Source organism: Chionomys nivalis, chromosome 7, assembly GCF_950005125.1.
Source record: "Chionomys nivalis chromosome 7, mChiNiv1.1, whole genome shotgun sequence".
NCBI lineage: Eukaryota > Metazoa > Chordata > Mammalia > Rodentia > Cricetidae > Chionomys > Chionomys nivalis.
Genome location: NC_080092.1, coordinates 22,129,390 through 22,156,807, shown reverse-complemented (window position 1 = coordinate 22,156,807; position 27,418 = coordinate 22,129,390). Strand labels below are relative to the sequence as shown.

Sequence of the window (27,418 nt, the reverse complement as noted above, 5' to 3'; positions counted from 1 at the left end):
TCTGATTACAAATATGATGCCAGGTGATATATTTTGAAAGTGACAGAGTAAACCTATACAAAAGAATGTCACACATCAAATCTAAATATTGACAGGTCAAAAAATATCAGATATGTGTAGTATTAAATGAAATTTGTAGAATAATTTGAGCTGTGTGTCCCTTCTTCAAGGCCCTGTATCTCATAAAAAGCAAAAAATAAAAAGTCATAGTTGGGATTTCACTCCTCTAATGTAAACACACAAACACACAAATGTGCAAAGATACATATATAGTAATTAAAAACATGGTTTTTAATAGTTAATAATTAAATTAAAATTTATATAGTTAAATTTTGGCAAAGATGAGAAGGTCTATTATATGCAGGCACTAATCCTGAATAGTTTATCTCGAGAAATAGTCAAATAGAAGTGCTATGGATCACTTCTCAAATCCATTGACAACATATACATTCATAAATGTTGTAGCAAACTAGCTAACACAATTCAACTGTTTCTTAGACTCTATTCCACACTAAGGGGTCTAAAGAATATAAATAATGTATAAATTTTAAATGAGCAAAAATCAGACAAGGAAAAACATTCACGTGAAAGACATAAAATAAAATTAGCCTAAGAGATAACAAATGAACTTCAATAGATTCTGAGGAATTTAAGACATATTTTTTTTCTCTTCATCCCTCTTTCTTTCCCTCCTTTCCTCTTTCTTTTCTGTTTCTTATTTCTTCCTCCTTCCTTCCTTTCCTTCTTCTGTCTTCCCATGTCCTCATCTTCTTTCTCTCTGTCATCATCTATATACAGATGTACAAGTAAATATATATGCACACACACATGTTTGTGTTTGTGTCTCTTCCTAAAATTTCAAATATCTATACTGTAATAAATTATGGGCAACCTTTTTTTTCTGTGAAAATCTCCATATTTTTACCTTTGCTTCTGCATTCTCATTTGCAACTATTCTATCCTGTCATATTCTGAGTGAAGTCATACTTAGTAATGATAAAATGATGTGCTGTGTTCCAATAACAATTTATTTATAAAACGGGTGGCTACTCGTTGTCAATCATAGAACAGTAAGTGAACTTTGACATAATTTATCTGTCTTTTTCATGATCAGTGACAGTATGAGTAATATATTCTGATATAATATTCAACTGATACACTTACTTATTATATACATTATTAACATTTACAGATAGGTGGTGATAAATTTTTATAAATATTTAGTATGAACTATTTTATATGCCCAGTGTCTCAAATATTGGTCCTATCTAACACTGGAGATAATATCCTAAATTTGATATTGTCATCTATATTTCATATAGGTTTGTAAACTATCTGAATAAGGTGTTAGTTCACGGTAGGTCTCATGGATTATTTATACAATGACTACTTTTCACTAGCAAAGTTTCTGCTTTACTTAAGTGACAATTAGATCTCAGTGATGTCAGAGAATGTTTGACAGTCCTCAAGCTGCTAAAGATAATATACGCTGATATTTTAAAAACTAAACTATAGTAGATCTCACTTTAGTCTGATAATTAGAGATTTAGGCGGTGGTATCAGACTCTTCTTTCATTGGGAGATATAAGAAAAATGCCATTGCTTCCCGGGATCCGCTAGACTTGTTGCTTGACGTTCAGCTCACGAACCCCAACCTGCGGACATGGCGAACCAGGTGATCAGATGCAAGGCTGCAGTCGCCTGGGAGGCTGGAAAACCTCTCTCCATAGAGGAAGTCGAAGTAGCACCTCCCAAGGCTCACGAAGTTCGAATTAAGATCATTGCCACTGCCATTTGCCACACCGATGCCTATACCCTGAGTGGAGCTGATCCTGAGGGGTGTTTCCCAGTGATCTTGGGACATGAAGGCGCTGGGATTGTGGAAAGCGTTGGTGAAGGGGTCACTAAGGTGAAGGCAGGTGACACTGTCATCCCACTTTACATCCCACAGTGTGGAGAATGCAAATTTTGTCTGAATCCTAAAACAAACCTTTGCCAGAAGATAAGAGTCACTCAGGGGAAAGGATTAATGCCAGATGGCACTAGCAGATTTACCTGCAAAGGAAAGTCTATTTTTCATTTCATGGGAACCAGCACATTTTCTGAATACACAGTTGTGGCTGACATCTCTGTTGCTAAAATTGATCCTTCAGCACCTTTGGATAAAGTCTGCCTTCTCGGGTGTGGCATTTCAACCGGCTACGGTGCTGCTGTGAACACTGCCAAGGTGGAGCCTGGTTCTACCTGTGCCGTCTTTGGCCTGGGAGGAGTTGGATTGGCAGTGATCATGGGCTGTAAAGTGGCTGGCGCATCCCGGATCATTGGTATCGACATCAATAAAGATAAATTCGCAAAGGCCAAAGAATTTGGAGCCTCTGAATGTATTAACCCCCAGGATTTCAATAAACCTATCCAGGAAGTACTCGTTGAGATGACAGACGAGGGAGCAGATTACTCTTTTGAGTGCATTGGCAACGTGAAGGTCATGAGAGCAGCCCTCGAGGGGGTGCACAAAGGCTGGGGAGTCAGTGTGGTGGTTGGCGTAGCTGCTTCAGGTGAAGAAATCGCCACTCGCCCATTCCAGCTGGTGACAGGACGCACGTGGAAAGGCACTGCCTTTGGAGGATGGAAGAGTGTAGAGAGTGTCCCAAAGCTGGTGTCTGAATATATGTCAAAAAAGATAAAAGTTGACGAATTTGTAACTGACACGCTAACCTTCGACCAAATCAACCAAGGCTTCGACCTGATGCACTCGGGGAAAAGCATTCGAACCGTTCTAAAGATGTAAGTTCAGAAGAGAACACTGTCCTTCCTGTGATTAGAACAGAATAGACTGACAGATCTGCTTCTAAGTGTGTGTAATCATGTCTATAATCAAGGACAAGGCAAATAATCAATCACAAGTCAGTTTTTTGAACTCTCCACGTAAATAATTGCTGCTCAAGAAATATTTTAACATAATAAAAATACTTTCTGCAAAAAAAAAAAAAATGCCATTTAACAACACCATGGTAAAGTTTCTACTCTTGTCTTACAAGTCAAAGGTGCATGAGAACCATCCCTTGCTATTATTTTCTTCCTGATTGGGACTTAACTATGTGGGAGCTCCAGTCTTGGGTTGCTACAGATTTGTCAAATGTAGGAGATATGCCAAGAGAATCTTAGGAAATGCGAAGGGTGCCTGACATGATCGAAGTCCTGAACTAACCCCAGGACTGTTTATTTTAGCATTCTGCTACACATAAAATTATAGATTTAGAAGAAGGCCAGTCCCAGGGAGCTTTATTTCCATTTGAATATTTAAATTGTTGTATGACACTAATAGTTTCGATTTCTTGGTGGTACAAAGAGTGGAGCCCAGAGTCAGAGGCCATATGGAGGCTTTTCCTCTTTATCTCAAATAATGCAGATTCTTATGAAAAACATTAGGGAAGAAAAGAAATGCAAAACAATGCTTTCACAGATTTGCTAAGTCCCGTTTTATTCTCCAAGGAGACAACCTTAGTGTAATATTATAGTAATAATAACTTCAGACTGAGCTCTCCATTAATAGAAGAAGTCTAAAAGTATTATTTTTATTTATTCTTTGAACTATTCATAGCTACAATCAATGAAATTTGATCATATTCATCTTGGACCCTCCTCTCAAGTCCCTGCCCCTTCCATATCCTTTCTCTTTTTTAAGTAGCCCAATAAGACAAATAGTGTTGTGCTTCTGCCCCTGGATATGAGGCCATCCACTAGAGCATGGTGATCTACTAGAGACCATACCCACGAAGAAAACTGACTTTCCCTCCCAAGGAAGCCAAAAGAAACAATAATAGCTCCTCAGCTACTGGTAGAGCCACTTGATCCTTCTGCCATCCATGCTGCAATGTTGATTGGTTTGGTCTGACTTTTTAAGTACAAAGATAAATATCCAAGTTGAGGTCGAAGGTTCCAGCAGAGGCAAGCTATTCCCTTTATTTATAAAAAGACAAGAAAGGAGCTATGATGGCCATTTGACTTCATTGTGTTTTGTGTATTCCTACCATGATAAACATCCCCATATCTTCACAAAGGATGAGGATTTAATATGATAATTTTTCTAATTAAATGATGTATTTTTTAGATCCCATACATGGAAGAAATATTTCCCAAAGCCCAAGTCATATTCATTATCACACCATTAGGAGAATTTGATGGGGCACAGGGACTGAGTTTATTTTGGAGACTATCAATGTTATTAACGTGAAGGGAAGTTTGAAATATAGATGAATTGGAATAACCATTTTTGCATCTTTTGAATGTCAGTCCTTCTGAAGATATATGGCGCCACATGCTTGTCTAATGCCATTAGAGCTTGTGTGGACATTTGGGTGTGGGAGGGACAATAAGCATTTGCAGCAGAATTTTTCTGTCTGTAACTTTTTCGGCACCATCTGGATTCCTGTATTTTCTCCGACTATCTATTCAGCATTCAGAAGGAGAATTAGATGAAAAATAGATGAAAGGATGTGAACATGCAAAGGCAAAAGGAAGCACTTTCTCACTCAACTCCCCCAGTTGAGCTGCTCCCTGATTAAAATACTAATACATGACAACTGGTCCAGGAAGTCCATACTGAGGCCTGAGAGCTTGGCATGATCAAAGGCGCGTGTTATTCCTGCCTCCTTCTGTCAGCAGTAACTGAGCAATCCGGGCTCCTGATTGGAAGAGCAAATTTCCTTTGTCCTGCACATGCTGTATTTATCCCTCACGAATACCCACAAAACTCAGCAGGGATTTGGCTGAGAGAGTAGGATCACTCCTTGCAGAAAAAGTGGTAATAAATCTGGAGGCTTTGTAAAAGATCTGAAAGCTGCCTTCACAATTTGCCGGAGGAGGTGTGTATAGCCAGGAGGAAGGAGATTATGTAAACTACAGAGGCGAACTGGGGGAGCTTGGCAAAGAAGATCTAAGAAGACTCTGAATATTCTTAGCTAGAGGTGGTTAGCGGCTCAGCACACAGACTTCTTACATCACCTTTCCCTTCCACCCGGGGAAGTCAAACAAGAGGTTCCTCTGCTCTGTTTTGGAAATTTAAAGGAACCTTTCTGCTCCTAATTTAGACAGCATGCCTTACATTAAAGGCCGGTTTCTGTTTGTCACATTGTGTTGCATTGTGGCATTTATTTGCAGTATTTTCTACACAGTTACTTTAAAAAAATAGTATTTACCTCTTCCAAAATCTTTGAAAATAGGCTTTGGTAAAATGTTCCAGAGATCAGACTTTTGAATACTCTGAGAGATGGTTTTAACACTTTCAATTTTTATCTTCAAAATTGAGGGTCCTGTTGCGATCCTCTTCTAATCTGCAGGGGATGGGGGATCCTGGGGTGAGTGGGCAGTGGTCTGTGTATGGGAGGATGGGCGTTCTCTCTCCACTCCTATGTTACACCTCGACTCTTGAGCACCAGTGCTATAGGAAAGAAGCAGGAAGCTGAGAGAAAGCAAAACCCCAGAAAAACCAACAAAAGAGGTCATTTCCCCCATCCCATTTGATTTTGGCAAAGCTTTAATATCACTAAATACATGCCGCACTTTCTTTAGCATGCCACTTTACTTACAATATATATTCATGAGGCTTTTATTTTAAAAACCTCAATTTCATAAACAGCAATGAAAACTTTCTCAATCTAATTTGCCTGTGTCTGAAAAACAAACCAAGAACTCTCACAGGGGCATCTTTCTCTACAACCTTACAAAGGGAAACACTGTTTTGTATTTACCTCTGCCTTGTGAAATGCCTCTTCTAATATTGCATTCTTGTAAAGCAGAGATTAAGAAACCAAACCATGCCCTTGGGCAGGCAGGGAAGCTGGGCCAAGATGCTCTCAAATAAACTGTATTAATCTGAAAGTTAGAGAGCTGCTTTGATGAGGTCAAAGACAGAAGGGAGCTTTGGGTGGGAAGCCCTCATCTTTTGTTAAGTTAGTCAAAGGATTATTTACTAATAACTAGGGTATTTTCTCCGAAATCTATCTCCCTCCAAGGTATTTCCCAGAACTCCATCATCACCAGACTGTTTTTCTTCTATGGAAACATAATTTTTGATTACAACAAACAGAAAAAAATAACACAATAGTATTTGAATGAGATTCTGACAAAGCAAAAGTTCCCCTTTTCCACTTTCAATTTTAAAAATTAAGATTTATACTATGATATGAGCACCAGTGCCGTGCTGAAAGTTTCTTCTGAGATTTTATTTTTCAATAACTAAGACTACACGGATCTTCCCCTTTGGAAGGCTTCATGTATAGCAGTGTGTCAGATTAAAACTGATCAGGGAACGGTATTATTAGATTAATGAGATAATTAGCAAAATTCACAGCTGCCCCCTTTGACAAACACATTCAGTGCCTCTGAGCTAATGAGGCAGACCATAAACTTTTCAAAAATGAAATTTACAGAAGCATTTATTCAACTGGTATTTATTGTGAACACTGATTAAGAAAGGCTATGAATTCTGAGAAACTCCATTGCTGGAGATGGTAATCATGCGCTGTTTTTAGAGACTTGATTTGGGACTTCTTTATTCATAGCTATATACAAAAATGTATTATATATGTATGCTTTTATATGCGTATCTATAGTTCAGTTGGAAGATATTTATTACTGACTTTCTTAATTGAACCACTAATGAGGTGGTAGAATCACAGCCATGTGTCTCTATCAGCCAAAATATAAATAAAAAATCTTGTTACTTTCAAAGGAAGCCATTTCTCCTTTTTTCTTCTCTCTTCCTTTTTTTGTGAGGGCACACAAGATTCGATTCTAAGAGGGTACATATTATTTCTAAGTATTTAAATATTCTTTCAAATGTCTTCCTAATAAGGAAGTGAGGGATTTTTATCCTGTTGTCAAAAGTGCAGCTGTGAGTTTCTTCTAATTGCTCAATTAATCTAATGATACACTTTCCCTATCATTATCTAACTAATAAGTCTCAGCACCCGGGTTCTAATCTTTGATGACGCTGCCTTGTTTGTCTTTTGATAACATTGACTTGTGAAGTTTTCTCTACATGCTTTCTCTAGTTCAATACAGCAAACCCCATGTCCCTCACTATGGCTGGGTTGCCTTCTAAACCAAGAAAGGGAGTGCTTTAGATGATAATGTCATCTCATTTAACCTTTTCCCTTTGACTTCATTTAACCTTTGTTTGACAGGCTACCACTGTCCTGAAAGTACGTAATACCTAAATGGAGTTTTTGGTTTTATTTTTGTTTTTTGTTTTGTTTTTAATTCTAAAGGAATGATATCTGAATAAAATGACCAAGGAGCAAAAGTGCAGATGAATATACAAGATCTTTCTTCCTGCTGACCTAGTATTTGAAGTTCAGAAGTGTACACAAAATATGCTTTTTTAAAATTTCTAATACAATTTAAACTGAGCTGGAAAATAAATTGGTATGTGTTGTTATAATTGGTTTTCAATGTTTTCATTTGTTTGTTTGTTTGTAATGAGTTATCAGGGGAAACTTAGAATCCAAACTTTTTCATTAGGTCTCAAACCATGCCCAGAATAGAATTGTCTCATGGATATCTTTCTATACTAAGCCAAACTATTCAGATCCCAAAACTTTGTAGTGTAGAAGGAGCTAAGGGCTACACCCAGCTCCTGGCCGCCTGGCTAGCTTATGCCCCAAAATAACAACACACAAACTGTATTCATATAACACTGCTTGGCCCATTTCTATTAATGTGTGTAGCACCACAAGATGGTGACTTATCTTGCCTAACCCATATTTAGTAATCTGTGTAGCACCAGTCTTACCTGGAAAGATTCAGCATGTCTGACCTGGAGGCTTGCTTCATCGTGTCTGGCTCCAAGAGCAGAGGACTGGCGTCTGAACTCACTTCCTCTTCCTCCCAACATTCTGTTCTGTTTACTCCACCCACCTAAAGGCTGGCCTATCAAATGGGCCAAGGCAGTTTCTTTATTAGCCAATAACCTTTTTCCATCATTGTAGCTTTACCAGTTTCTTGTTTTCTGGTTTAGGCACAAGAATTGCTTCTCTTGCTAAGGAATTCTGTGTCATAATGGCTAAGACAGTCACTTTCCTCTTCACTGCAATCAAGTCTAACTTAATCTACCTCCCATCACAACCCAGGAACAGTTTCAGGTTGTGCTGCCAGTTTATTCTAGGACACATGCCCTGTGACTTCTGAACTTGAGCATTGCTCAATTCTGTATTCCCAAGGAAGACACCTATGAGGTATACAAGACAACTGAATGAACTCAGAGTTCCTAGTAAGGCATGTTACCAAGTTATTAATGCCACCTTGTTGTGGAGCCAGGGTGGCTCATCTTTGAACTGTTTTGATACTCCTAGTGGACTGTTTACCCACAGTGCTAAATTAATGCCAGCTCTCTATCTCTCATTTCTAGGCAATTCTGTGCTTTATTGAAGTGCTGCTTTTTTTAAAAAAAAAAATCAACTTCCTGATTTTCTCATGAAATTTGTTCAGCTTTTTATTCCCAATTCCATTCCCAATATTACAATTTAGCAAATCTACATTTATTCCTAGTTCTAAATATGGATCAGTAAGCAATTCGTCTTGAATGTTACATGTCCTTCGCTCTCACTTGCAGTAAGTTTCTTATCTAGCATCTGGAATTTTACAATTTGACATTTTGTTCATAGAAAAAATAATGCTGAGAACTGCCATGTCATTAAAGTTTCTCACTGTTTTATATTAAACACTTAAATGACTAATTTAAATGAAAGTATGCAATATGTTTTATCCATAATTAAAAAGTAAAGCAATAAATATTAAAGAAAATTGATAAACCCAGCTGGGCTATGGTGGTGCACGCCATTAATCCCAACATGCAGGAGGCAGAGGCAGGTGGATTTCTGTGAGGTTGAGGCCAGTATGGTCTACAAAAGCTAGTTCCAGGACAGGCTCCAAAGCTACATAAAAAAATAACCCTGTCTTGAATAACTAAAATAAATTAAAAAATAATAAAAATTGATAAAAAGCCTTTGAATATGCTGCTTCTCTCTTAGTTAACATAGTTAACAACAAACAGAACTTGAGTATAGGGTAGTATTTTAATCTTTGTTTCAAGATATAAAGGATATATATTTAGAATGAAAAGTTCTCCTTATATATGCTTTTTGTTTTCTTTAAATTATTTTATAATTTATTCATTCATATGTCTTTCCTATTTTTATTTTAATTCAGACTTTTCATTTCCAAAGTATACCCAGAGGCATTAATGATTTCTGGAATTGAACATGAATATGTATTTGTTCCTTTTGAAGCAGATATAGAAGAATATACCTTCAGTCCCTTTCCTCGATTTTTAATGAAATTATTTTGGTATCTTAAGGCATTAATCATTTGAAAAGAGTAGTCAAAGCAAATTCACCCAAGAAAATTAAAATTAAGCAATTACATATGACTGTAGAAGCTTACGAATACAACCAACTCCATCAAGTGTGCTGGAAGGCAGGGCAGTAACAAAGCCTATCACACCGAACTTGAAGTAATGTTCTGAACACTGTCAGTGATTTGAAGAGGACATTATCCATATGCCACTCAAAGCCTAAGCATGTTTATATTATCAGTGCCAACAAAGTCATAAATAGGAAATGTCATATGTCAAAGTCTAGACTTATAGCAGAAAAATAACAATAGCCAAAACTTTGTAAAGAAGAGTGAAAGTAAATGTTATTTTATTGAAGTCAGAGTTTAATACTTAGATTGGTCATGCATTAGTTGGGTTGAAAGAAAATAGAAATTTCTTTTGACTTAGTTTTTCAGAAGGGGAACAAATGAAGGCTTTGACCAGATAATACTCTAACTCTCTCAAGCATCAAAATTCTGTTGTTTCCTACTTGAAACTTTTGTCGATTTGCGTGAAAAATTTTGGGAAATTTTTGTTATCCTCTTCAATGAGCATTTTCATTCTAAATATGGGGAGCAGAAATGGCAAATGAAAAGATTCCCTTGCATACATCACCTTTTAATACATGAACTATTGTCCTGGTCAAGCAACCCTTTGCATACTAAGCGTGCTCTGTAGCTCGTGCTCTTGCTCTCATTCAGCAGAGTAAACAAACATCCTGTTGGGGTTAAGGATTAATGGCAAGGAATCGCATGACTGTACAGCGTGTAACCTTGAGGGAAGAGATCAAGGGAAATGTCAGTCAAACACCTGCCCTTAGTGCAGTTGCTAATTAATTCATGAACATTGACTCGGGTTGCAGATTTGCTAGTGTACAAGGGAATCAAGTCCCATCCTATAAATACTGCCTTGATTTAATGAGGCTTTAATAGGATTAAATGGTTTTAACTTTATGACTTCATGTTTTTGATGATGGTCGTATAGTGCTTTTGGATATGGATAGATATGATTTTTCTCTGAGTTTCAGTAGGAGATGACAGGCGAAAAGTAAGGTGCATGAAAAGGGGGCAGAGTCTGCTCAGCTTATTTTGTGGAATTTTAAAATAAGATTAAAAAGTAAAATGGTCTGGTATCTCAAAGTAAGCATGATAAGTTATTCAGGATCTCCATCAAAGTTAATTAACATCTATTTATGTGGGCCATATTCTATTAGTGTGAATGTAAACTGTTTTGTCCACACTGTTTGCAAATTTATGTGGACATTTAGTCTAAATCATTTTTTAAATTATGTTTGCTCTCAGATTTGCAGGTGACGTATTGACGCTAACTTGTCATTTTGAAAGGCTTTGGGCATAATGTCAGAATAGTTTGGATATTTTTTATCAGTTGCTACAGGTTTCTAACACTATAATTTCACATTGAATTCTCAAAAAAAAAAAAAAAAAGAAACCCTGAAAAGTAATTTGGCTATGCTTTCATTTTACATGTTTGAATGATGTTATCATATCATTTATTGATAAACTTTTAATCTTTGTTTAGACTTTATGCCTTCATCATCATTTACCTCAAGATTACTAAAATTTACTATTAATTATATGCGAACATAAAGATATATGATGCACATGTGAGATTATTTTATTTTATAACTACTGTTAACTGTGGTAACAGTACAAAGGAAAATATATCACTCCTTGCCCACGAATCAATCCAAATCCTTGTATTCCTGTTGGAATAGTGACCACAATGCTCTAGTGTGGTCTATGTCCTTTCCGTGCTATCATTCTACCCTATCCAGTTATAAGCTCTGTAGTAAATTCAATGAACAAGCATTACAGAATTATTTATTATTAAAGGCAAAAGTTATCATATGAGGAAAACATAAAGTAATTACCAAGAATATCATTTCTACTAGATGTAGATATCATGAAGTAGATGCCATCTTAGCAGACCAAGACCAAGGCAAGCACCTTCAGTTTAGGTATGATCCATGAAGTTGCTACTTTAGGTAGTTAATCTTTGATCCAAGAACTGCCAACAAAGCCAAAGTAACCTTGGAAAGTTCGAGAGTAGGGGACCAAGCAGGATAAACAGCCAAAATATTACATTCCTAAGAAGCAATGAATTCCAAGGTTTGACAGCATCAACTGAAGCACAGTTCTTTGGAGAACCATGCTGTAAATTAGAAAAGCACAGACCATGCTGCTTATTTTCAAAATAGTCACAAGGATTAGCTATCTACTGTATTGACTTCCTTGACTCTTTTTGAATGCCCTAGTTGAGACATGTTCATATCAGTCCTAGTCACTATAGTGTAGGAGGTCCTTCTGTCTTTGTGTTGCTTTCATTGATTAATAAAATTAATAAAGAAACTGCTTTGGACCTGTTAATAAGGCAGAACTTAGGTAGGCGGGGAGGACAGAACTGAATGTTGGGAGAAGGAAAGAGTCAGAAGATGGCACCTTAGTGGGAATCACTTCAATCAGCTAATCAGGTTGTTTTCTTCTTCGCACTCAGCTGAGTCAAGGACAGAATGGGATTTCTGATGGCAGGTTCTGGAAAAGGGAAACATAGACAGAATGGGAGTCTCATTCCAGGGGTACCAACTTGTGGGTTCAACAAGAAGGCACTGTGTCCTTCCACTCAGGACCCTATACAGCCCTTGCCCCACTCCGGGGTCTTTTCCATTGTTATTTTGCAGTTCTGGGATAGGGGCAGTCAGAAAGATGTCTGTTCCCCAGACCAAAGCCCCACCTGATTCTCCTTTTCCTTTTTGTCCATCTCAAAACCTGGTCACACAAGGTAAGCATTATACAAATGAGCTGTATCTTCAACAAATCTTCCCCTTTATTCCACTACAATTTGGTCTCCTTGGCTGATTTTGGCTGGTTATATGTGAGTACATAGCTATAGTTTTCTGGGTTTTCTTACAAATATGGAAAGCATAAAACCTTTATGAGCACTTATCTATAGGCATATGTTTAAGCTTTCCAGTGTTCATCAGAAAAGAAAAAATAGTTAGCTTACTCAGACTCAAACGTAATTGAAATGATTTTAATTTGAACTGATAATGAAACTGATTTATTCTGCTGTCTTCTATACCTGGCAAGGCCAAAATGTTTTTCCATTGTCATTAATTGTCCTCTTCAAATAGTTCTAACAACCGACTGAATCATACTTTTAGGAGGTTTGTCTTTTGAACTATTCCTTTAAAATTGTATAACTTTGTAGAACACAGTTGGTCATGTCTATAAATCCTTAACTAGTCATAGAAATAATTTGAATTTTTGTTCTTTGTAAACATATTGCCACATTGTTTTGCTGTAAATGGAATCTTCTCTTTCATTAGATCCCTTTTTCCACATGTCTTCTTTGAGGATTAGGATGCTCTTCTATTCTTCTTAGTTCCTTTAACTCCTGGAATCAAAACATGCATGAAGCAAGACAATTATAAATATTTGATGAATCATTGAAAAATTGAGAGAATGAATATATGAGAATATAAATATCACTTCCCATATCTCATACTTATGGTGACTTTGCATTTCTGTATAATTCGAGGTTCATTTGTTAATCCTGTGATACTCAAGAACTTGTGCCTCTGGCATACTTTATGACAACTTTAATATGATCAAATGGTTTTGTAACTAACTCAGCTTCTACATAAAAGGATATAAATGCTCTTTCTTCTATAATCAAAATTGAATTCATGAGGTACAATATGTTCATGAAACCTTGAAATGATCAAGAATCTTCATCCTTCTGTGGTCACAGGATGTTACAGGAATTCTGGAATTTAGATTATGCCAGACACTTTTGGCAAATTTATAAAATCACATTCTTGATAAATACTTAAGAATCCTCACACCCCTATTATACTTTATTTTCTATCTATTGTTTCCATTTCAGTTGTTCTGTTAGAAAATATATATTATGTTTGCAGCAAACATATACTTATTAACTAAATAGAAACTAAACAAAAACATAAGATAAGCAATTATCAATAAGAGAAACTACAAACAAAAACCAAGATGTTTCTGAGTGACTTGGTACATTTGTCAACATTCTATTACTAGAATAAATAGCTGAGACTGTTATCATATAATTTATAAAGGTTTATTTGACTCATGCTTTTGCAGCAATTTCAGTCTGTGATAGGGGATTCCAAGAGTTTTACCCAATTGTGGGTCTGTATACAATGATAGGCGTGGATGTTCACTTCATCAGGTAGAAAGTTAAGTGGAAGAAGATAGGATCCGATGTTTGATAACATGTTCCCAGTAGCCAAAAGGGCTTTTACTAGACTCCAATTCTTAAAGCTTCTTCCACATACCTAGCGCCACATCCTCAGGATGGAACTGTTAGTTTCTTAGTTCATCAAGGAATATTGATGATCCACACATAGCAAGAGATCATTCTGGAGCACAGTCTCTCCTCCTTTAATCCACCAGTATGGAGAAATATTAGAGTCTTTGGCTCTTTGGATTGTGGACCTTGAAAAAGATAATCTAGGTCATACTCACAGTAGGATGCCAGTTCTCAGGTCCAGATAATAAAACTCCTTAAAAGTACAAATGTTGAAAAAAGAAATCAAAGTGAAAACCTCAGAGGCACCATAAAGACAACAGATGCTTGAGGAATCAATAGCAACCTGATGGATATGCAGTAACAAAGGTAATCAGCAGCAACATAAATGAAGGAAAACAAATCACAAAAGAATTTAATGAGAAATGAGACTGTGATTAAGATATTTGTGCATTTATATGAGCATAGTAGGTCTTTCTGTGCTCTCTAGCATGACGTTAAAAGTCGCAGTCCTCCTATACAACATTTAAAATACAGACTTATTATTAGATAATGTATTCAGGTTTAGATCCAGCATATCTCCATTATTCTAAATAGTATGAAACATTCTCTTTTGAAAAACAAAATGTTGCTTATAGTGATATGGCAGAACTTAAATTGTTTCAGCAAAGAAAGCATCATTGAAACATTTTTTCGATATCCTAACACTCTATACAAATATGCACTTCCTCCCAATGTTTTCTAAGCTTGTCTAACAGAAGTTTATAGCCATTCCTGAAGTAAGCACACCATTTTAACAATAGCTATTACTTATGCAACGTAGTAAAGTGCTGCCCATTATAATTTCAGTACCTCAATTAAAAACCCCATAAAGGTAATAAAACTGTTACTAAATAAAGAAATTAAGTTGTGAAAAATTTCAACACCTTTTAGCTAACGAACAGAGCTGCATGTTGACCATCAAGACTTAGTTCCAGATTCTGGGAATTCCCTAGATTTCAGGAGTGTTGCTTGAGAATAAGGCTAGGTTCATGTAGAGCTTCCAGGAAATGCGTGTTGAATTAAATTAAATTCCTCTCACTGTAATGAAATTCTGCCCACAAAACAGAGGTTAAATATCACTTCTACTATGGGTACAGAGTTGATACAAATAACTTAGATTTGAGCAAAATAAATCTCAGAGCCAGCTGAACATGGGGTTTCAGCCTAGCTCTCACAGCAGTGAGCTGGATGTATCTGTGCAGTGTAGCTTCCTGAGTGCATGCTGTAATTACAGCCATAAGATCTGAGTAAATCAATTCTTTAATGTAGTAATGGCATTGCAAGGGTAGTAGTAATGGTAACATTAATAACAATAACCATAATCCCGTGAAAGTTGAGAAGCATAAAGTCTTAGAGGGACAGTATAGCTATTTGCTAAATGTATTTTTTAAAAGGAAATAATTTATTTTCACTGGCCTTGACCCAACAAAATATTGATATCTTTACATCATTTTTATCTTGATAATAAAGGGGTTTAAAATTTGAGCATTTTCTTCTTCGGCATTGCTCCAGATCTCACTTCCTATTTAGTATTACAGTATCCGTAATTGGTGTCTCACGTTAACATTTATTTAAAGCTGCTGATTTAACATTTAAAAATTCTGGGGTTAATGGATCTGCATTCACACATCCATTAACCTCAATAAAAACAAATGGAACCTCTTGTGAACTAAACTCCGTTCAGTTCATGGATGTGCTTTCTCTAATACCCACAACATTTATATGGTTCTGCTAAAATGTCAGGTCAGGAGAGGTCTACGAACATAGGAATATTCGAGGTGATTTTCTGTCTTTTGTCACTATTGCAGTCCTATGCAGCTAAGCATATCCCTATTAAGTGTGTGGGGGGGTGTCTTTTAAAAATGTAGTTTTGGCAGAATGCATTTGCTGCCAGTCGTTCATTCTTACACACGCTCGAGTTTGCTTTCTCTAAACCTATGACTTAAAAAACCGGGCATCTCATTAGAGATCCTGACATGTTTGGAACTTCAATATCTGACTTATATTTTCTCCTTCAGGAAAATATAAGAGACAAAGGAAGGAAAGAAGAAAGAGACACAAGGAGGAAAGAAGGGAAGGATGAAAGAATGAATACTCATAACTTGTAGTTAATCTGAGATGCTAAGCAGCTACGTGAGAATCAAAGGACAGGCACTAGAATCTTCTCTACCCCTCCCTAGCACTGCGAGCTGAGGAAGGCCACTTACATCCACATTGTTCATAATAGTACTTAGGTACAAGGGTACTTTAATTGGCTTCTTTTTTTTGTTTGTTTGTTTTCTTTGTGATTTGGTGTTTAAAATAGCGTTGTTTGCATGTTTCTATTCATTCATAATAATTTACAAGCATTAAGTGTAAATTCATAATAATTTACAAGCAGTTCAGGTGGAGAATTATTACAATATATTCGAGAACTTGAATATTTCAAGATTTTAAAATAAAATGATTACTTTTGTGCACAGAATATATGTTACATATACCTGCAGTTTATAGTCTATACTAAAAGGAAGCTATTGTTCTAACTTGTAACATTAAAGTGCATCAAAAGACAGAGCTGTGTATCCAACTTCCTTCACTTATGACTATATGTGTGAAATTCCATCATGGTCTGTTCCGTAGATCAGATAGCCTTATTGCTGTATATATCATACTTCTTAGACGCACCATGGTCTATTTATTCTCTTGTAGAAATTTTGGGTTATTTTCCAACTTAAGACCAGTAAGTGGAATACCATCATGTTTATAATTGCAATTTAATTCTTTGAGTGAACCCACAATAAGGAAAAATAAACATTTTCTAAATGCATACAAGCTCATTCTCTTCTTCCTCATTTTGGTCCTCCTCTTCCTCCTTCACCCTCCTCCTTTTCTTTTGGAGATTGAATTCTGGGCCTAGCATGTGACTTTAGAAATAGGAGGTGCATTCTCAACCTTTTTTGTTTAGCTCTAATGCTGGCTTGTTCCTGTGTCTACAATCTCAATTAGTGAAAGAGTTATTTAACACAAAATTGGTGCTTTTTCATTTACATGTACTCATAAATTGCTGAAAGAGAGTATAGTTTAAAGAAATGACCAAAAATGACACTTGCATATTGCTCAGAGAAAGAACAAATTTTTTGTTGCGGGAGCTGCGGGCTGCTTTCTGCCACCCCAGCTCCTGGTTGCCTGGCTAGCTTATGCCCCGAAATAACAACACACAAACTGTATTCTTTTAAACACTGCCTGGCCCATTACATTACCTCTAGCCCTTACTGGCTAATTTTCATATCCCGATCAACCCATCTCTAATAATCTGTGTAGCACTAGTCTTACCGGGAAAGATTCAGCGTGTCTGACCTGGCGGCTGGTTGCATCGCATCTGGCTCTAAGAGGAGCTACCCTGCATCTGAGCTCACTTCCTCTTCCTCCCAGCATTCTATTCTGTTTACTCCACCCACCTAAAGGCTGGCCAATCAAATGGGCCAAGGCAGTTTCTTTATTAGTCAATGAGCTTCCTCCATCAATTTTTTTTTTAAATATTTATTTATTATGTATACAATATTCTGTCTGTGTGTATGCCTGCAGGCCAGAAGAGGGCATCAGACCTCATTACAGATGGTTTTGAGCCACCATGTGGTTGCCGGGAATTGAACTCAGGACCTTTGGAAGAGCAGGCAATGCTCTTAACCTCTGAGCCATCTCTCCAGCACCCCCTCCATCAATTTTTAAAAGAAATGCCCAAACAAATGTCTCTCTGGAATAGGTTAGTACCATTTAGTGATGCTCCTAAGAGGTCTGTGGGGCAAGAAGGAAAAACTTGGAAAGACAAGAACAAACCTGGGTAGGTTTGTCCTTCATATAGCAAGGTTGGAGAGTATCCTGAATTTTGGATATCACAGCCTGGGCAAACAAAGGCTCCTTGAAGTAGAATTATTGTTTACCTCATTAGTTCATCACTTCCAAAGGCTTGTGATAAGCAGCAAAAATAAACTTGTTTCACATTTAATTGTCTGTAGCCATATTTTTGTACATTACACTTACCCAATACTTCTCTTAGTGATATTAGTTTACATTCAATTTATACATAACTGTGCAAACATTCCCTTCCCACACTTAAAAAATGTATTATTGACTTAAACCGTCTCACATTTTGTGGATCAGGAATATGGGCAAAGCTCAGTGTGATGATTCCTCTGTATAATGGATGTTGTCTGTGATACTAGACAGCATCTGAAATGGCCTGGAACGTAAGAAACACTTTTGTGTATGCAATGCAACACATAACCCTTTTGAATGCTTTTGCTACACTGTGGTTTTGTCAAGCAAGGGTTACATTCATGGGCTTCCCCACAGTGACAGAAGGCACTGGCAGTTGTTTTACAGCTTAGTTGACACCATGCTTCACTTTCTTCTTCTTGTTGATCAAAGAAGCCATAAAGCCAAAGCAGATTCAACATGGAAGAATAGACGCTACCTCCTGAGAGCTGAGATATACAGCCATGGATAGATAAAACTGAAAGCGGTCAACTCTATGAACAAAGGATTTATATATTCATAGTCATATATCTTTGGCTTTTAAGTTTGTTGGTTTGACTATGTTGTATTTAGTTCTGAGTACATAATATCTGTTATCATTATTCCAAGTGGGTGCTACTACCCTCATTTAAGCTTCTCTTTTCTCTCTCCTTTCAAGAGAACATCTCCTAATTTATGCTGAAAGCATTGTCCCAGGAAACTTCACTACTGTCACAGAACTATTTAAGCATCATCTATGCATGCTGTTATATACTCCATGTTGCATTTCAGCATATTATTCATTATGTTTTACTTTTTTAGAGTTCAGCGTCGCAGGACCACAGCTATTCCATGTTCTTCACTATTCTTTACATTGAGCCAGATACAACACATTCATATTAAATACATGTTAAATAGGACGACCACTGTCACCAGGTATATTTGAACACTAGGAAAACCATATGAGAAATGAGCTCATCACATGTATGTTCATTGACGGGACTATTATGGAGCATAAATATACTATACTTACATCATGTCAAATTTTAGGTAACTTCTGTGAATATTTGCAATGCCCCCTTTTCTTCCCTTTAAATATAAGAAGCTACAATGGAGAGGTAAAACTCTTCAACAGCGCACTTCACATTTTAATGGACAAAACCTGATTCTCCTTGACTCTAAGTCCCTGATCCTTACTACTAAATGCTTCTGTATAGAGAAATAGGAATTCATATTTTTATTGCTAGGACAGCTAAAAAATCTCTGATGTTCCCTGGAGAATCCTCTCCTCAGATTGGCACTGTGGGCATAATTAATATTCATGCTTGACTTACTCTACTCCCCTTAAACAGCAAACTCAAGTCCTAGCTACCATGTTTCTACAGTTTGGGTACCAATTATTGCTCCATCTAGACTGTTGGTAACACACTTCATCGCAGTGTACTCATGTAGATTTGGACATGGTCATGAGAAGTCACTTGTGTCCTCAATAAGATGTATCATTTTCTTGCTCAACATTTTCTACAGGTTTACTGAGAATTGTACTTCATGTCTAATCATAGCACAGTCCTATTATACTTTTCCTCAAAACAAGCTGAGCTCTTCAGATCCTCCAGCTTCTGTGCTAGTTTGCTCCAGAAAGGTCTTCTTTTGCATCACAACATCACCAAGTCATCAATTGCTTGTAATATTTGCTCATGTATTAATTTATCAAAAATACACTTTCTGAACTGTCTCTGAAACTACCTGTACGTTATTACATTTCTCCAAACATTGGAAATTACAACATATATTTCTTTTAAAGTTTTTTTTATTGAATTTATTGAGCTCTACATTTTTCTCTGCTCCCCTCCCTGCCTCTCCTCTCCCCTTCAACCCTCCCCCAAGGTCCCCATGCTCCAAATTTTCTCAGGTGATCTTATCTTTTTCTACTTCCCATGTAGATTAGATTTTTATCTCTCTCTTAGGGTCCTCATTGTTGTCTAAGTTCTTTGGGATTGTGATTTGCTCTATGTTTAAAAATCACTTACGAATGAGTACATGTGATAATTGTCTTTCTGTGTCTGGGTTACCTCATTTTCTATTTTTTTCCCATATGGCACGGGCTTCATGAAAGACATGGGCTTTTATTTTAAATTATTGCATTCCCAAAACTACATCCATTTCTAATATGGAACAAATAGCTTCTGCAGCATAGAGAAAGATATAATTAAGAGTATAAAATGGCTTATTTCTCATTGGATGATCTCTACTTTGAAGCAGAAACTCCATCTATACTACCAGAGATCCTGAAGTATCAGAATTATGTGGATTTCCTTTCAACTTTTTGTTGCTTTGTCCCATTAGTGTTGCTTTGATTGTTTATGTTTTCTAAGCTGTGAAGTGAGAGCTTTGGCTCTGCCCCAGAATCAGTTCTTTGTATCATGCACATTGGATCATATTTGTGGCTACTCGATAAATCTTTGTAAAATGAGCATAGACTAAGCTCTTCTAGCATGGAAATAGACGCGGTAACACTTAACTCTGTGTACTGTTGACACAATCTGAGACTTTAACATCCATTTGGCTTTGTAATTATAAAATGCACTATAATTACCTAGGAGATTGCATATTGGGAAGATTGGCTGAAAATGACATTGTATCTTAAATCTATGTAATTTAGTGAGTAGGATATGTTACTCTAATTTAATTTTTGAAAAGTTTCTACTATGTTAATGTATAGTTTGTAATACAAAGAAAGCATTGCCTTCAAATTGGAAAGCATTTACAAACCATAGTCGCTTTTTGGTAACTTAAAGTCAGATTTTCTAGAGATATTAGGTCATGATTTTTACTTTCAGTCAGCCAGTCTGAAATGGAGGTGATGCTGTGATGGGGCCATGGCTGACAGGCAAAGTTATTTTGAGACCATAATGTCTTGAGCAGTAGGAACAGCTATATCCTAGTTGTATTCATAGGTGATGGCATTGTCTTTTTCATCCAAACTTTTCATGTGACAGACATAATCAGAGGCTCATATCCTCCAGGTAAAATAAATTAGCTTTCAGGGAAATAATCAGAAATATTTACATCCTGAGATTTTATCTTCCCTTTCTTTAACCTGATTTTGTCTCCCTCAATGAAAAGATGAACATCAAACTGATACAGGGGCCCACCCTGTGCTTCCAGCATTCTATGAAGGTCTTATTGTACTTTTTAAAAAATAGTTATTGTTTTTCTTTCCAGGGAATGCCTGAGCTATTTTCCTAGGACCAGAATCACATGGATTCAGAATATTTTCTAACTTCCAGGAACCCACTGAATTGCTCAATAATGTTCTTATATTTAATTTCTTGACATGGAAAATAAGAATAGCATGTAGAGGAGTTAATTTCTTGGAATAACTAAATTAAAATAATATGAATATTTTTCAAATGTATAAAAGCAACAATTCTAGATATGTAATACTTAATACTAGATCAAGCCATCAAGGATTCATGACGTTATTTAGTATCTGGGATTATAGGTGATGGTGTGTTTTTGAAGAGGTTTCTAATACTGATAAGTTCATGACAGACCCTGAACTGGTTCCCAGAATCTTCAAATACCAGACTGTCATTAGGCTTCAAACTCTTTCCTGAAAATGAGTTGTGCATCAGAAGCTGTACCTTCAACCTGTTTTAATTATTAAGAAAGGGTATTGTAGAATTCAGACACAGAAAGCTATTATCTTTCAAGAATAATAGGTGTGGTTTTATAATGTATAGCTTGGTAAATAAAACATAACCAGGCTTAGAAAATATGGAAAATATTTAAAATATTTCTCTATTTAACAGAATAGACATTGTCAGTTTTCTGGTGCTGTGAGTTTGTTTCAACTCTACTAAGCATCAACTAGATTGGATTCTCATGTTGGAGACTAGAAGGCATCACTGTGTGAATTGAAATGCATTACTCTGTGAATTGGAATGAATTAGGCACACTCTGTTGCACGTCTCTCCTGTCATATTTCTGCTCTTCTGAAAAATGATTTCTATAGGAGTTTGCTATCAGATGCAGGACAACACTTTATAAGCAAAATTTAGTGAAAGCTTTCATCTGTTAAATTTCATTACAACTCATATTAGCTCTCTTTTGCACTATAAGCATGCTTATTACGTGTGTTACAGATGTATCAAACAGAACCCTGTAGGTAATGCAGTAAGTTTAGCCCCCCTGGAAGTCAGGAAATGAAAGTTTGTTGTATTAATTACTTACTGCATTTTACGCCTTTAAAATTCAAATGAATTCGAGTATTTTGGTCATAATATTGCTCACAGTTAAGAAAAGAACAGTCAGATAAGGATAGTAATCCACAAAGCATTCTAAATTCAGTCCTGAAGCTTCCTATTTTTTAATTTGACTTTAAGTATTTGGATTCATGCACCATAAAGTATTTGACAAAATACTTTAAATACTGTTTGCTCATCAAATACATTTTGAAAAAAAAATCTACTCTTGGACCAGGATGTCTCCATTTAGATGTGTATGATTCCCTAATGACCACCTCCAACTCATCTTAACACATTACTTTCTTATGTGGTTGTATTTGAAATTTGGTTTGGAAAATATACTTGAGAATTCAGAACTTAAAGACCTTGACTCTCTCCATTCTATTGCTGGGAATGCTAAAGTTAGATATAGAACATTACAGGGCTCTTTTCAATCTTTTGAATACATGTTCATATGAATTTCTGCTGGAAACCTCATAATCTACGACAATTACACCTGGGATGTGAATAGATCGCAATGTTTGTGAGTCCAGGTGGGCATAAGGAGGAATAGTCTAATTTTGTAGCAAACCTGGCAACACTTCTGTAATGGCTTTTGTTTACTTGGCACACTTTTTTTTCCAGAGCCCGATTGTGTTTTTATGTTCATGGATTTTTCATTTTGCTCAAACAAGTCATTGATCATTAAGTTCAACTCTTCCCAATTACCGCACCATGCCAAGTGTCACGTCTTAGTGAAGGGAGGGGAGGCCCCTATGCTGCCGCTGAAAAGTTCTGCCTGACAACTTATTTAACGTGTGATTAAATAAATACAGAAAATTCACAGGAAAATTGACAATCTAATCTCTTCTAGAAAGTACAATAACACAACATTAATGTGCTGTTTTTGTCAAAATACAAGTGTAGTTCATTACGTTGTTATTTAACAAAAGATACATAGGTAATAGATAAGTAGAAACATCATTCCAATTATAAAGATAAGGAAGGTTCCAGTGAGAGAGATTAGCTGGTAAAGTTACTTGCTACTAACTCTAGGTTTAACCCTTGAGACATACATACACATGATTAATAAATGTGTTAAAAGGTTGGAAGTAAGCAGCCTATTCCTAATTTAAATATTTAATTCTAAGTATGAGTACTATATTAGAAATAAAGTCATCATATTTATAGAAGTGAGTAGATTTAGTAGAATCTATCTCATGAACACATACAATGAAGCTAAATTAAAAACCATGTTCTATCTTAATTTCTTCTTAATATGCATCTACTTTATTAGTTAAATTTGGGTCTGTATTCTATATTTGATGTTGAGATATTAAGATCACAAAACTGCTATATAGATCAAGTTTTATTTAAATTAGCACATATTTGTATATTTAAAGATTTTAATAAATACCTACTCTGTAAAATATAGATATTTTAATATCCTACAAATATCAAGAAAATTATGAGCTTTCCCTTGAGGAGTTTCAAGTGCTGAACCTGTTGAAAATAATGAGTTTTCTTAACACTGTCTTCTTACCTCTTCTCTTACTCTGATACTTTCTTGCTGTATGACCTACACTAACATCCTTGAATTTTCTAGATCCTTGTCTGATCAACTTAAAAGCTTAATAATAAAAAATATTTAAGACTTTTGTTTTGTTAAATGACAAGTTCCTAAAACAATGACAATGATGACGACAATGATGATGATAATAACATATCTGAAATACCATTAGCCTCTAGTTGTATTTCAATTTCTCCCAATATTTCCTTTCTCTTTCTGGAATTCATTTGTTTCATAGAGTCCCTGGTTATTCCTACTAACTGTCCATTGTCTCATGTGATACTGTCTGTAACATTAGATTTTTCTTTATTGTTATTATTATTACTGTGTAGTGGTGAGTTGCCTTTTAGGGATAAGAAAGTCTTCTAGTTTTCCTGGCAGCTGCTTACTTCTCCTCAAAAGGATCCCTAATTTTTCTAACAGATTACACATCCATCCTTGCTCTGATATTCTTCAGGCTCACTTTACTTTTGTGCAGCATTTTGATACATTTGGAATATGCAAACTTAACCTCTGTCTCATCAAAAATACTTTCCTTTATTTGACCTCGTGTCCATTTCTCATTGATGTGACTTTTTTTTCTGATGCATGGATCTATAGAGAATGTCTTTGGTAATCTTCATAATGACAAATTTTAATGAATATACATCACATTTAAGTGTACACAGTGATATTCTAAAGCAGGATGGAGGATGGAATAATGATTTCATGTGTACATGAGTATGCATGTATGTTTTGGAGGTGGTGCTTCCCTTTGAGTATACATGTGGAAGACAGAGTTTGATGTCAGGTGGCCTTCCTTTATCACTTCACACATGTCTTTGAGACAGCATCTCTTGCTGAACCTGAAGATGTTTCAGTTAGTCTAGTTGGACAATAATCTCTTAGTGGGTCATCCTATTTTTGCTCTCTAATACCAGTGCTGGGGTTAGATGATATGCTCTGTTTTTCCCAGTCTTTTATATGTGTGTTGGGAAACTGAACTCGGATATTCCAATTTTCTCAGCCAACACTTGACCCAGTGAGCCATTGTCACAGTTCTTTACTTTGATTTATAAAAGGAAATAAATGTATATTAGATATAATGGGGGAGAAGGTTGGAAAATTCATCTGTTTTTGTGAAGCTAGAGATCCACAACAAATGTGATCTTTTCCTGAAAGTTGACTTGGAGTAGGCTAGAGGAATAAGAAAAATGATTTTTTCCCTTACCTCCCCCCAATGTGCACTGAATCAAAATAGCTGAAGCTAGATTCTAAAGGAACACCTAGTGCTTGGGGAAAGGTGCCGAGTGTTATGGCTGTCACAGCAAGCTCACTGGCAGTTATTGACTTCAGTGTGAATTTTGATAACTTCTGCATATTCGCAAGAACGCAATTTGAAAATCACCATGTCTTTAACAAATCAAATACCTTAAAAATGTTAATCTTAGCAGATAATCGTGAGCACTTGGAGTTCAAATGGCAATCCATTAAGTTTTTTTAGTTGATTTATGGTAACTCAGCCTACGTACTGAGTTGAAGATTAAGTATAAATTACTACAATTATGCCCAAACTATATTCAAGGGAGAAGTGAAGGAGTAATGTTTATTGTTCCCCATCAATGTGAGTCTCTGGCTCGTATCAGTGGTTTTTCAATGTGTGAGAGGAAAGTCTTGTCTTTGAATTTGCAATTTTAATCACCTGTTGAAAGCACTGCAGCCGGGACAACAATAACAATAAGAATAAGAAAGATAGATTAAATATTAAAACCTCCTCAGTGATTTGAACAACAGGCAAAGTGGAGAAAGAGTGGGAATCTGAGTCTGTTGATTTTTTGCTGAATGTGTGCTGAGGATGGAAACCAGGACCTTCTGACTTACGGAAAAGGACTGTACAACCAAGCTCCATGTCAGTGTTCGCATTTTCTTGTACCTGAGCACATTTGATATCTCAAACTCTTATTCATGCTCTGGAATAAAATAAGATGAATGGTGTAAAATTCTGGATGTTTGGGATACCCATGATAACTCTTTGGCCAACAACTGAATTACAAGTCCATTCCTTTAGTATTTCAGGGATCCCTGAAGAAGAGGAGGCAGAAAAAGTATAAGAGTCAGAGGGGCCGGGCGGTGGTGGCGCATGCCTTTAATCCCAGCACTTGGGAGGCAGAGGCAGGTGGATCTCTGTGAGTTCGAGACCAGCCTGGTCTACAGAGCTAGTTCCAGGACAGGCTCCAAAACCACAGAGAAACCCTGTCTCGAAAAACCAAAAAAAAAAAAAAAAGAGTCAGAGGGAAGGAGGACACCAAGGAAACAAGTCCTTCTAAATCAACATTATCAAAGCACACATATTCTTACAGAGAGTAAGACAGCATGCACAGACCCTGTGTGTATCTTCACCAGGTTCTCTACATATGTAATATGTATTCTAATTTAGTGTTTTTATGGGATTCCTGAGTGTACAAATGAATGGGTATGTATTTTTTGTGTCTTCCCATGCTTTTCCCCCTACGTTTGTTTGTTTCCAATTCCTAATGTTTTAGACGTTGCTTTATCTTGTTTTATTTTATTTATTATTATACTTTGGAAGGTTATTTGTTTTCAAAAAGCAGACAGAAATATAGTAGATGTGAATGGGACACAAGGTGTGGAAGAACTGGAAGTAACAGAGGGAGAAAAAACTTAAATCAGCATTTATTGTGTGAGAAAAATATATAATCGATAAATGAGAAAACAATATATAAAGGAATGCTTTGCTGTAAATAATTTTACATAAGGTCACAAAATTGCATAATAGTATTTTTCTCAAGCATACATTGAATAGAGATCATGTTTATCGTGTTTATTACAGAAACATCTGATAAGACTCTCCAGTTGGGCATAGGACATAGAATTTTATTGAGGAAATACGACATTCCACAATATCAATAGCATTTGAAGATGAATAAAAAGTTCAATTCTTGAGGGACTTTCATTTCCTCAATTATAAAATAGTTCCAAGGATGATGTCTTAGAAATGACAGTAGAACTTTGTAATGTTTCAGATGGCATTCCTTGTACACCAGTAAGGTACACTGTGTATTTTGCACATGTGGAATAGCAGGCAAGGAATAAGGATTCTATTAACCCTTCTAGCTTCCAACACCAAATCCTCACATTGAGAACACTGTCATCAGCTGCTGGACCTCAGTCCATAATCCTAGCATTATGAACACAGTCATCAGCCAGTGAACCTCCCTGTGAATACACAGCAAAGTTAACAACTATACAAATTTTTGAAATCTTTAATTTTTTTAGTCTTTAATCTTAATTTTCATTATGAAATTTAAAACATAGAAAAACAAAGATGTGGGACTATGTATTTGCAAACCTGATTTCACTTTCACTACAGCTTTGCAACTTTGTTATTTTTCTAAAATTTCTTTAAGGAACCACACAAGAATATTTATTGTATCTTGGGAGCATTTCCATGTGCCACAATAAATCATGAGTTCTTCATATATATGAAATAATATATATGTACTTATGCATATATACATATATGTGCATATATGTATATATACATACACACATATATCTGAATATATATATTCAGATGAGTTGTCACCATGTGACCCTGGCTGATCTCAAACTCATTATACAGGATTTTTTTTTACCTTAATCTTAGAAAACCAACTTCCTCTCTTCTACCTCAGAACTGGGATTAAAGAAATGTGGTACTATGTCTGACCTTCAACTATATTCTTTATGCTAAGAACTAGAATAGGTGTACTGAACTGCAGAAATGATCGATATAGGATGCTCATTCCCTGTAAATATGTGTCTGCTTCTTTAGCTCAAGGCTGAAGCATACAAATTTGGAGGATTCGACACTGTGGCCTGTAGACATTTTCATTCAAGTAGGATGATCAGGGATGGTCATGAACA

General features: G+C 36.1%; 1 protein-coding gene across 1 annotated transcript; it reads left to right on the top strand.

Moving 5' to 3' along the window:
- Window positions 1-1,613: 1,613 nt before the first annotated feature.
- Window positions 1,614-2,843, top strand: LOC130877785 (alcohol dehydrogenase class-3-like). The gene has a single exon (XM_057775354.1). The coding sequence runs from the start codon at window positions 1,664-1,666 to the stop codon at window positions 2,786-2,788; it is 1,125 nt and encodes a 374-aa protein (XP_057631337.1). The 5' UTR covers window positions 1,614-1,663; the 3' UTR covers window positions 2,789-2,843.
- Window positions 2,844-27,418: the final 24,575 nt, after the last annotated feature.

Coding starts and splice junctions, on each gene's coding strand:
- LOC130877785 (XM_057775354.1), top strand. CDS start 1,664: ATGGCGAACCAGGTGATCAGATGCAAGGCTGCAGTCGCCTGGGAGGCT.